Source organism: Pyxicephalus adspersus, chromosome 12 (genome assembly GCF_032062135.1).
Source record: "Pyxicephalus adspersus chromosome 12, UCB_Pads_2.0, whole genome shotgun sequence".
Lineage (NCBI taxonomy): Eukaryota > Metazoa > Chordata > Amphibia > Anura > Pyxicephalidae > Pyxicephalus > Pyxicephalus adspersus.
Genome location: NC_092869.1, coordinates 40834270 through 40846773, shown reverse-complemented (window position 1 = coordinate 40846773; position 12504 = coordinate 40834270). Strand labels below are relative to the sequence as shown.

The following is a 12504-nucleotide window of genomic DNA, read 5'->3' as shown; positions in this document are numbered from 1 at the left end:
GGATGAGCAATATCAATTAGAAAAATGTCAATATTTCCATCTGTGCACAGATAGTTGTCTACTTAAAGCCTTATAGATATTGTACTGGTATTAGCATACCTTTTACCTTTCAGCAATCATTATTAAGCATAAATAAAACATCTAAGACTATAAATAAAATTTTAAAAGATTTCGATTATCTGCATTTAAATTATTTTTTTTTTAACAACGATAAATACAGCTTAATCTAGTTATGTATTTAAAAATGAAGTGGCTTGAGTACATGAATTCTATCTTTACTCTCTTGCCTGCATTTGCATTTCTTTACAAAATGTCATCAGTTCTAAATTGTGAACACACCTACAGTAGAAGAATACAGGAATGACCGTACTAACATACAGCTACTCCTTTACTGTTCAATCAGGAGACTAGGAGTGAGTTTCTTGAAAAAGCTGAACAACATGACTACGTTAAAGGCTCAGGGATTTGGCCATGTTTCGCGCCTCGAATGCCTGCCATTAGCCTGGCGTTCAGGTAAAAAAACTAAAAAAAAATATCAAAAATACAGTATACTTCCAATAACAAATGTTTTTTCATTTTTTTGCAGTGTTTTAATTATACTTCCAATGCAGTATATTGAATTATATCACAAGATGTTATATCTAGCTACTCAATATAACTATTTTATTATTTTAGTATTATGGCAAAATAGCACCCCCATTAGAGATGTAATGTAGGTGCATGTAAACCCTAACAAAGATTTTCCCCTATTTTCTTCAATTTGGTTCGATATAGGGCAATATTGTTGCCCAATGCAATCTCCTGCATCAGAGTTCAAGATCTCCGAACCCAAAAAATCTAAACTGTAATAACATAAAATACTGCACGGGTGGAGATGCAGCAATTAAAAATACCCTCCCACATAAATTCAAGTCAAATAAATACAAATGGTAATTAAATGCAGAACACACCTTCACAGGAGTAGCCTTGCCGTACTAGTCCAACCATGAGTGACGTACAGTGGGAACACTGAGTGGGACTTGTAAAAGTCTTTATCGCTAGCTGGTGAGCCTTGGGCTGGAAAAAAAAAACATACACATCAACCTAGTATTTTGGAAAACCTGTTACATAGTCCTACATGTGCATAATTGTGTCAGGTGAAAAGATTTCTTTTGTCCATGACAAAATTGTATGAAAGAGAGCAAAGAGAGCAGACAGGGCTGTGATGGCAAAAGATGGCGCAGATTTGCAAAGTTAGCACCTCTGGGGGTCCACATTTCAATCTTATAGGTTTAGCCAGGACGGGAAGACTGGTCGGTAGGGGATGCTGCAGGTACTTGCAGCCACCTAAAAGCTGCAACAGTATTTTCCTTTCTCTCAGTGAAGAGGTCTCTTTAAATTTAATATAAATATAATCATACAGTGTTTATATAGCTCCAACACATTACGCAGCGCTGTACATTAAAAAGGGAGTTAAACACCTAAGCTTGGTAAATGAAAAATACTCTTGTGGTGCACCTTAGAAATGAAAAAGTAAGAGCTGCAGTTACTCTTATGTCATCTGCATTGGTCCTGCAGTTGTTAGTTTGGAAGCCAAGAGACTGCCCAAAACCCAGAGTGTCAGAATAAAGTAGGTAGGTGGCTGGAGAAGTGAGGCAAAAGGTTAATATGTTCCCCTGGAAAAAAAATGAGCATTTACCCTACAGATGTAAAGCAATTTATCATTGCTGATCATCGCTAAGTGCTGTCTAGGGAAACATATTTTTAGTCTCACCCCCTGGGAACTAGCATTCTCAACTATGACATTCTGGGAGTAATAACATTTTTGACATTTACCTGAAGTTTAGCTTTAGGTACATAATAAAACTGCTTTGCATAGAATATAAGATCAGTCAAAGACGCTCAAGTTTGATACAGCTCGTGAGAAACCAAATAAGAGATGTGGTCTGACATGAGCAAAGACATTATTATATACAACTTCCTGTTTCCTGGACAGAAGAGTGCTGACTCTACAATGGGGCAGGAAGTCAGGCTGGACATAAAAGTACCTCTATTGTGAAAGAATGGATATTACTGGTCTCCTGACACTAAGTGAGAACATTTTTATGGCACACCGCAGAAGATCTGAACTTCAAATCAGCTGACTACAACAAAATATTTTATTGTGCCGATAAGTATAAGTAAAGCACTGCAACAACCACATTTCTTAAAGTATACCTAAAATCAAGGACAAAATAATAAATGTGCATGCAGCAATAATGTCTAAAGACTGCCACAAGCTGCAATAAATTATTTTCAGTTTTTTTGACAATGTGATTTTTCCAGTAACACACTTTTTTTTTCTAGGATGGCAATGCTTATTCACTGGACTGTACAAACCTGGAGCGATCAAAGCAGGTAGGAGGAATTATTGCAGAAGGGACATTTTCTATTCTCCTCTGCAATAACGCCAAGCCTGATTCTGTTTTAATATGCCCTTTATATCAGTATGTTCATTAGTACTAGTTTAGAGCTACAATGGCAATTTTATTCTCTTGGTACTAAAATGTGACAATTTGCTGGCAGTCACCTAAATAGAATACAAAAGTGTCACACAATTGGTGCTGCAGTGCCCCAGATTCCAGGAGTGTTGCAGCTGCCTTTCCCAGTGCAGTGTAACGGATGTGTCATAACTATTGAATGTGATTCAGAAGACTGGAAGCTGTCCATACAGCTGCAAAAGGAATACAATGTGGCATGGGAGAGGAGAGAAAAAAAAAAAAAAAAAAAAAACATCCAGTGAGTTTTTAGACATGCAATACTCTTCACTGGGGTGTGGGGGGAAGTGGGGCATAAACGGGCATTATAATGTAGCGAGAACTTTGGGGAAGCTATGTGCTGACTGTTTACTGGGAACACTATCATGGGATCTATAAACTTTGGATTGGAAAAGGGAACACTATAATAAAAAATACTATGAAAGGGGCATTAGTCAGAAGGAAGCTTTATGAAAAGGTACTGTAATGCAGGGAGAGGTATAAGTCGCATTTAAATGAAGGGAACAATGCTAGGACACTGTGTGGGAAAGGTGTTAAAACTTGGGGGAGTGGGCACTAAAAATTGGGATATACCTGAAGGGTACCAGTAAGTTGTAACACCATATTAATGGCAAAGCAATTTAGGGTGCTGTAACCCAATGGGGTAAAGCTTCACAGCAGATTTTTAGTTTCATTATGCTAGTTGACAGCCATGTGTAGAAAATGATCCTTATACAAATGAAACATAAAGAAAAAATAGGTGTCCCATACAATACCTAAATATCAGTATTGTCCTATTAGGGAGACACTGCTCCTCAGTAGCGTTTTTGAAAGTCTGCCTAAGCAATTTAGTAAAGATATGCAGTACTGAGAGAAAAAAACAAAAGTAATGGGGAACTTGGCCTAAAGGGACAAAAGTAAAATTGTAAAAAGATTCCCAAGCAGGCAGTGAATCTGGTTATTGCAATAGTGACAGAAAGACCCTGGGATGGGCGGTAGGCTTCATTTATCTTCTATAAAGAATGCATCAAACACCCATTCTAAATACCACTTACCTTTGGAACAGAAATGGAAATTGGTGTAAAGGTTGGAGAGGGAGCAGGAGGCGTTCGGGTTTGAGACCGCACAGATTCCTACATAAAAAGAAACACAGTTTACACGCTGTTCAGTTACAGCTGAGGAAGCTTCAAGACTAATACCATCCTTTCGTCTAGGACACAGCTAAATCTGAAATCTGCCAAGTGGAAGTTTTTTTTGCTTTGGGCCTGCCCTTTCAACTACAGGTACAGCCAATATTTCAAAGGTCCACCATGTCGCTCAATGTTATACTCTATGCTGACAAAGCAGCAAAGTTCTGCTTCTCCCTGGGATAATACACAAGATGCACAAGTACAAAATCCCACCTCCGGCTGGTCTGACACTGCAGGGACAGAAAGGGATGGCGAGATATCCAGTTTGGGTGTAGAGACCTCCTGATCACTGATAAGACTGGACTGCAATAGAAAAAAAAAAATAAAGGATCAAAACTGCTGCAAAAGTAGAGAACATTATAATAAGAATATTTATGAATAGACAATCAGTGTTTATAAGCTGGATGACAGGCACAGTTGGAGACTGTCTACTCAGAGCAGAGTGACAAGAACTCCTGATAGCCCACCCTCTCAGCAAGGTATACTGACTTACCTACGTTCCCTTCACACCATGCATCAGGGGTCCATCATCAATAAGCTTCAGTTTTGGATGGTGTGAATGACGTGTGAATGACAGGCAAATGTTTGCTCAGGACTAAGCACCATCACATGGGGTAAGCTCATATACTCCCCCATGTGCATAAGTCCCATTACATTACACTAACATAACAAAGGGACTTATGAGCACAAGGAGGAAGCAAGAGAGCATGGATGTGTAAATATACCTTGCTGGAGGGGGGGTGTATCTTAACACTGGTGAAGATTTTAGTTCTTACCGCCTGAAATGTTAAACCCAACATATTTTATGTGCTAAAAATACAGCCTGGCTGTCTAGAACAGTGCACGGATGCAGGAATATAAAGTGTCATGTCCTAAGGCTTGCTTGGACAATTAAAGGGTTAAAAAAAGGATAGTATAGGGTGAACACTTGCTTAAGTTGTGTATTTTATATGCAGATAAAGTGAAAGAGATATAAAAGATGACTTATATTTGTAACATTAGTGAAGGACAACGGCCACTATTTAATAATAGCACAAAGAGCAAATGGATGCAGTAACCCAGATCTAAAGGCTCAAAATTGTATTGGCAGGGTATGGCTTCAAAGGGGACTGAAGGAAAACAAAGACATTACTTCTGGTCCACAGATTTACCAGCCATCTTCTTCTATACAGCTTAGAACCCACAAAAGTGAAAATATGTTTTTTAATAATGTATAGGCTGGTCAAACTGTCACAGATACTACAGTTCTATTTCCATTCTGTTTTGAAATTGTGACCGCTTCTAGAAAACATCCAATGTTTGATTTCAACCCAATGCGATCGACCAAAGCACAATGGGGTTAATTAGAAAGAGCTGCAGATCAGTCAGTATCTAGTGGATTGTAAAATGATTTACCATAAATAAAAAAAATACTTCTTACAAAAATCAATGCATTTCATCAGCAGGACTCTAGAGCTGCTAGCATTTCCAGGCAGCATGCGACTTAATATGCAGTTTGGAAGGGTCGGCTGCTGTAGGCCACTGCACCCATGTGGGAATAAAACGTGAATTGGATGCTTGCACTGTTGGAGGTCAGATCTGTACAACCGCACTTGGACTCATGGGGCCTGATTTATCAAAGCTCCCCAGGGCCAGAGAGTATACACTTTCATCAGTGAAGCTGGGTGATACAGCAAACCTGGAATGAACTTCTTAAAATCCATTTGCTTTTCGCTAGCAAATGTTTTGAATCCTGGACCAGATTCATTTCAGGTTTGCTTGATCACCCAGCTTCACTGAAACAAAGTGTATTCTCCCCAGCCTTGGCAAGCTTTTATAAATCAGGCCCATTGAGAACAAAATGTGAATGCAGTCTAGGGGTAAATAAAACTTACTGCAGTTACAAATATAGGTAAGTGGTATATTCACACAAAGAATGGCATTATTACAGTCCATAATATAGTGAGCCACTGTCTTTGCAGTTATGTCAAGTGAGGAGCCACTCAAAATCTAGAAAAAAGGCTGTACTGAAGATGGATTATTTCTGTAAATTACCGCACTGTGCACTTTGCATTATTAAATACAGGCCTTTAAGTTGTAGGGTTATATACTATTAGATGGTGACTGGGTTACAATAGTCTGATTTTAAGATGGTCACAAAAGGTGCGAGTAGACTTACATCTTCCCAATAGGCTAGGAGAGAGGACGTGGACGAGGTAGACATTGGTTCCTTTGTGGTAACAAACATGAGGGACAAAAAATCAGCACTATGTACCCAGAAATTCAGAATTCTTGAAGTTGCAAGTTGTGTTGGTTTGGCAACTTATACCAAAGGTAAATATTCTTCTATACAGCAAGTAGCATGCTATTGGGAACTTATATCTGGGTAAACCTGCAATGCAAATCTCCACTTTTCTATAAAGATAGTTTTAGTAACTTGTGTTCTTTCCAATTGTCAGTAAGTGGCCTCACAAACCAATAATATTATTTGGGAGATATGAGGGTGTCAATATTTTGATATGACTTTCAACTTGCTTGTTGTTTCTTATACAGATGCATTTTCTAGTGGCTAGCTGACATGACAAACTCATAATAAACCAGAATGAAAATTCTACTAAAGTTAATCAGTAAAAAATAAAAAAAGGGCAGCAGAAGGATAAATCTTTTGTCAAATACTAAGCAGGAACATCATGAACAAATATGAATGTACCCAGGTCTCATTAAACTAAAATGTTATAAAAGAAACAAAAATAAAAAAAATTCTAATGTCTTCAAACCAAAAAACTTTATTATAAGTTATAGCAACAATATAAGGCATGCTTCCATGAAAATAAAAACTGATCATTACTTACTCGTTCGTGTGGCAAGGGAGATGTGTTAAAGTAATCAAATATGGAGTCATGGAATTCTGTTAGTTTGAGCCCTAAGAGAAAACAGAAATAAAATATTAACAAAAGATTACTTAATAAAAGGGAGGAAATTTAGCATTTGTTTCTGCATTTTGCCATACTGAATAACCAGGAGGTAAGCATTTACCTTTGCTCAATATCCTTACAAAAGCTTTGCCTTTCTAGTCCTTCCCCCTCACTGTATCAACATGCCACTTTCACCCTTTATTAGACTCAGTGGGTTTTTCTGAGTGAGCTCTTGCAGCTTTGTAAACATCAAAGTGAATTGATTGCTACATTACAGATTGATGAAAAGGTTGTTCCAATTAAAGGATGTATTTGCATGCAGACCATCCTAGGTAACCCCCACATGTGATGTTGATGAAATAGGATGGGCCCTCTCTAATGTGCTGCAGCTTCGAATGTTTGCAATGAAATAAAAAAAGCAACTAAAGTACAGGAGAGAAAACTCTCCTACAACTGTTCAAGACTAGAGGAAGGGATGGAGTTCAGCTTTAATGAAAAGTAAAACTCCAGAAAGATAAAAACAAATTTTATTGTGCGTTCATTAAATATTAATACATTTTAAAAGGTATCCAATAATATTTAAAAAAAATTTGACCTGATTACAATCTTATGCACTCCCCTTGTACATCAGCTCACTGAGAAAGGAAGGGGTAGTACTTGGGGTCCAGTTAAGATTTCTGCATGTTCGTGTACGAATAAGGAACATGCAAAGAGAGCAGAGCTTATTAGTATTGCTGCTACTGCACTGCCCAGTCACAGGTTGGTGCTGACCTCCCTGGGTTGCCTAACTGCAGCAGAAGAGTAAGTTTACCAGTCTGCTCATAACATAAGCAAAGTTGAATTGTATACTGCATGCACAGTGAGATTGGAACTTTTTAAAAAAATTTTCGGCAAGTGTGTTGCTTTATCTTGCTCCTGCGCAGTACGGGATTAGGAGAGGTTGGAAGAGGAAACCCCTAAGAAAAGGAAAATTGCTGCGCAAGGAGAAATCGACAGCTTTCCATTTACAAAGTCAAAAGATTTTTTTTTCCATTTTGCTTTAACTACTAACCACTGTTGTCTTTGAATTTCTCCTCCAGCTTTTTCTTCAAGCTTTCCAATTCTTCCAACAGTTCCTTATTTTTAGCATCGGCTTCTTTCAGTTTGCTGCAATTAAAACACAATTCCAGTCAGATGTTAATAAACAGCAGGACCACAGTTATCAGATCAAGATAAATAAGCATTAGTAAAGAAGGGTGGGTTAGGTGGGGAAAAGGGGCAAAAAAAATAGGTGTAGTTAGTATTAAAGTATTCCTATTCCTTCGGGACATATGCACTTTTGAAGTGGTATCCTGTTTGAATATTGATCTTGAATAATAGGATTTTAATAATATTACACAGTATTTATATAGCACCAACATATTAAACAGCACTGTACAAAGTTCATAGTCATGTCACTAGATGTCCCTCCAAGGCTCACAATCTAATGTCCCTACCATAGTCAAATGTCTTTAATACAGTCCAAGGTCAATTTTGGGGGAAAGTCAATTAACCTAGCTGCATGTTTTTGGAATGTAGGAGGAAACCTGCAAACTCCTTGCAGATAGTGCCTTGGCCAAGATTCGAACCTGGGACCTAGCGCTGCAAAGGCCAGCGTGCTGAGCCACCATGCCACCCTATGATAAACAAATATTAGCGTGTGGGCCTAAGTACCTTTGCAATCTAAGAACTAGAACAATGCATAGGTACATGCAGCTATTTTTCAAATGAAACATATATAAAAATCTCCTGGCAAATAAATCCATACAGATTGCTGGCATCTTAAAAAAATACAAACCAGTAAAGGATAGAACCTGTAGCTCATGGGAGCTGAATGTGGATTCTAGAAAAAAAAATCATAAAGCCAATTATTACCTCTCAAATGTGATATTTGTATCTTTTGCTTTCCGCAGCTCCTCCTGAACAATTTGTTTGGCTCGTATTTCAGCATCCAGAGCAGACTGCAGCTCCAACCGTGCAGACATGTCCAGTTTTTGGCTGCGTCGGACCTTCCAAAGAGGATCCTGGAGAAGAATATACCATTTTTAAAAAAGTGCCATAAACAAATGTTACTAAAGTCACCATGAGTGCCTTAGTATTCATTAGTTTGAATAAGAAGGTCAAAGAGATGGCAGGCTGTACACCAGAATAAATCAAATATGAGAAATGCCTTAAAAGAGCAGAAAAGAAGAAATATTTGTATTCTGTTGTCTGTATTATCTGAGATTAAAACCTGTAAATGATTATTGATATTGTTTGAAATAAAAAAAAAAAAAGCTGTAACCTGTCTAAGCACACTGGGGAGTGATGGATGGCATGATCAAATAGAAGATAATTCATTAACACTTTGCCTCATTCAAATGATTTCGGGCAGCAGGGTCAAAAGCTGAAGAAGTCAGCAGAAGTATTAGAATGGAGCGAGGAAGTATAGACTGATCACCGGAGGTGTGTGTAATCGCTTCTCGATTGCAGGAAACTGGCACTTATTAAATACAAGAAGCATGTATATTCCTATATGAATCTTGGTGTGCTTTATATATTTCTTCCAGATTTATGCAGCGATTCAGTGTTAAAAATACCTTTATGCAGGGTAAGTGGTTTTGTATCCACTCCCATTAGTTTTTTTTTGTTTTTTACAGACAACTTGCAATGGGAGATTCTGTTGGGTCACTCCCCACATTTCTGTACTCTGCACTGTCTGTGTGCAAAACAATGATATTGTTGGTACAAGCACAAGATAATATTTAGGTTTTTAAAGGTTTGATGCACACAAAATGGATTTCACATACTTTTTGGCTATTGGGGACTATATGTAAATGAAAGTGTTTTATTTTCTAAGGTGTTTAACAGGGCCGATAAAATTACAAATAAGTTAGTCTACATGGACTGTAAAGGAGACTATGTACATTTAGCATGAATACCTGTCATTTAATTTTATTTTTTTTATTCACTCAAAAGGTGAAATAAAGGTGAAACAAATATTTTTGTCAAGTGCATAAGTATATACCCCCAGTCACTAAAATAGTCTTATCCTAGATATGAAGAATTGATGGACTTATCTGATATGTAATTTCTAATCACTCTGTGCACAGACAGTTTTGTAAAATATTTGCCATCACAATTGAATTTAAAAATATATTTAATTTGAACAATTACATACATTGGAAATTATGTGTCATTTACATGCAAAGAGAGAAAGAAAGAAATCAACAAGATTACAAAATTATCTACAATATCCCATCACCAGAATGACCCGTCACCAGGATGATGCAAAATACCGAGAGACTCACCAGCCTATCTGTACTGTAAGGTGTCAGGCCGTGCTGGTATGACATCTCATGCTACAGCAACAATCAGAATACAATGTATGTTACCATAAATTGATATAACCACATGGAATGGATCTATAGGACTGGATACAGGGGATTCAGAGAGGGTTCAAAGGCAAGCAACTGGACTAATATAAGGGAGTAGTAAGGATAGAAAACCTGGGCTTGCTTGCTATAAATAAATAATTTTGGACATGAGATGATTCAAACAAGATTTTAGCTCCTTTCTTTTCCTTGAGACACTCATACAAAAAATTCAACTGTGACTAGAAATTCTAAGTCCAGTAAAAACATTGTTATAAACATACTTGATGGTTTAAAGCTACAGCCAACACCACCCTCTGTATTTGCTTGAATTAAGCAGAGGTGGATCATGTTACTACTCTCAGATGAGAGACCATCTGGGAATACCATGTGCTGTAGACTATGTACTTTGAGCTCTATTGAAGAATGCTTTACAAATGTTAATAATACAAAATAAAAAATGTAACCTTTCTTTCACTTTTATATGTGTTTTATGTCTGTGCCCCATTGGAGATTTCTATCATCAAATATCTGACAGTCCTGACCAAAAGCAGTTTAGGAGGAAACCTAAATGACAGAATTACGAGTGGTCAATACAGAGCTCATTTTAAATATGCTAGCTGACTATCCTAATGATGTTAAGGTTTTAATGTTTAGTATGTAGATCAAAAGAGAAACAAAGCACAGAAATCTGTGACAGGCAGCATTTTCTGCCCTTAAGATTACCTGTTAACTGACGTCTGCAAAAACCCACTGAATCTAAGGAGCTAAATGAAAAGTATGCATATGAGAGAGGTATAGCCGCAGTCACTGCGGAACACCTTCTGAGAATTTTGGCGCTCACTGATTTTGTATCGCAACCTTGAAATAGGAAATGGTATAAATCCAACATCAGGTCATTTTTTGCTGAAAGTGTCCTGCTTAGGAGAAACCTTTCAATTCCTGTCCTGAAGGCACAAAATGAAATCTTGTCAACATGAACAGAATTCTTGTCTGACCACTGTCACATGAAGTGTCCTCTAAGATGGATTACTGTTCATAGTTTACTCTTTACTTTCGAAGTTCAAATCACTTTCAGTACTGATGACATTGTTATGTGGACAAATACAGGACGAATATGCCGACCACTGTGAAAATTTAATAGAGGATCTGTTAGGTTCAGTGTTTTAGAGGTGTGAGAAGATTACGCTTGACGTGCACCAAGGTTGAGTATCCCGTACAAAAGAGGCCAGTGAGTGAAGCACCTACCAGTGTGCGAGAGCCAAGACTGGAACTTCTCAACGTCTCCAGTTCTTCTGTCATCTTGGATGCCAGGGCTTGCAGATAACCTCGAGCATCTTTTTCATCACTCACCCTACAAGAAAACAGGCAATCATAAAACACATATGAAGGAAATGGCTTTTCTGCTGCAGGGGTGACACAGGGGTATCCTCATTCTCTAAAAGTGATTCTAGGGAATGCTTAAGGCATTGCAGTTCAGTAATTATCAGTGAGATTCTGTGTACTGTTTGCTTCCCAGACCCTACTAGAGGAGGGATGAGCTCAGCCTTCTAAGGCGCTGAAAGCAGGATCCATGTGAAGTCTATTTAAAATCCAGGTGAGTATATTATTGATTTTTTGCATTCCACATGATTTTTAACACTTTCCTGGTGTTTTGACAAAAAGGGGAACATGAGTCAAAAATTTAAATATATGCATGTGTGTGTTTATACACTCTAAGGCAATTTTAGTTATATTTAGGCATCCCTGAAAAAGTAACATGACATTTGTCTGATTAGTATTATCAGAAACCAGGGTGGAACCCACCAGAGAAGTTCTCACAGACAAAACAATCAGTATGTGAATAAAATGTTATGAGCATTCTTTGCCAGCACACACCCACCAAACCACAAAAATAGATAAGGGAAATGTCACTTCCTCTTGTGAGAAACCCCAGACAATAGGACATGAGGAAACCTACCACTGAATGATTTCTGCAATCTGAGCTTCCCAGTGAGCCACAGACTCTTTCTTGGACGTCAAGTCCTGAAGTTCGTCCTCCATCTGTCTGTTCTGAGACGTCAGTTTATCCACAAAGGAGCCGAGCTGCAGTGACAGATAGGACAAAAGTGTGAAATGATATGCACCCACGAACAAAAACGTTAAATATTACAGATGACCAGTACTTGTGTTGACTGCATTAGTGGTCATCTACATAAATGGCTGTGAAGCAGAGCGAACATGAAACCACAGCGAATGCAACCACACAAGAGCTCTGCTTAGATATATCTTTGATTTCTGAAGGCTGCTGCCTTTTTTTTTTTTTTTTTTACAGACACCCTTAATTGTCAATTAGTAGTACTTCAGTATGGAGCATTAGCACCAATACATATATATTAATGTGATAATTATACGGGGACTGCCAGCTCTGAAAAAATGTTTATGCATTGCCTATAAAGATGAGATAAATGGTTCGAACCCTATGTTTAAATGTTGGTCTACATAAGCAGCAGACAAATACCAAATAAACTTGTTGATGTAATGGTAGTATAAAAACTATAGTAATTCTTTAGTG

At 37.8% G+C, this 12504-nt stretch overlaps 2 protein-coding genes across 5 annotated transcripts in view; one reads left to right on the top strand and one right to left on the bottom strand.

Moving 5' to 3' along the window:
* AMN (amnion associated transmembrane protein) overlaps positions 1-10420 on the top strand; it is a gene marked incomplete in the record, with an annotated part of 61779 nt that extends 51359 nt beyond the window's left edge. The window contains 1 exon segment of the mRNA XM_072428305.1: positions 8511-10420.
* CDC42BPB (CDC42 binding protein kinase beta) overlaps positions 1-12504 on the bottom strand; it is an 81225-nt gene that overhangs the window by 18573 nt on the left and 50148 nt on the right. Inside the window, exons 17-26 of one of the 4 annotated variants that reach the window (XM_072428299.1) lie at positions 11911-12035; positions 11199-11304; positions 9888-9938; positions 8473-8621; positions 7631-7725; positions 6517-6587; positions 5844-5894; positions 3899-3988; positions 3551-3628; positions 951-1056 (exon numbers count right to left, since the gene is read on the bottom strand). In XM_072428299.1, coding sequence (XP_072284400.1) covers positions 951-1056; positions 3551-3628; positions 3899-3988; positions 5844-5894; positions 6517-6587; positions 7631-7725; positions 8473-8621; positions 9888-9938; positions 11199-11304; positions 11911-12035 — 922 coding nt within the window. The remainder of the gene's footprint in view (positions 1-950; positions 1057-3550; positions 3629-3898; positions 3989-5843; positions 5895-6516; positions 6588-7630; positions 7726-8472; positions 8622-9887; positions 9939-11198; positions 11305-11910; positions 12036-12504) is intronic. The other 3 variants (XM_072428301.1, XM_072428302.1, XM_072428303.1) reach the window with 3 other exon arrangements.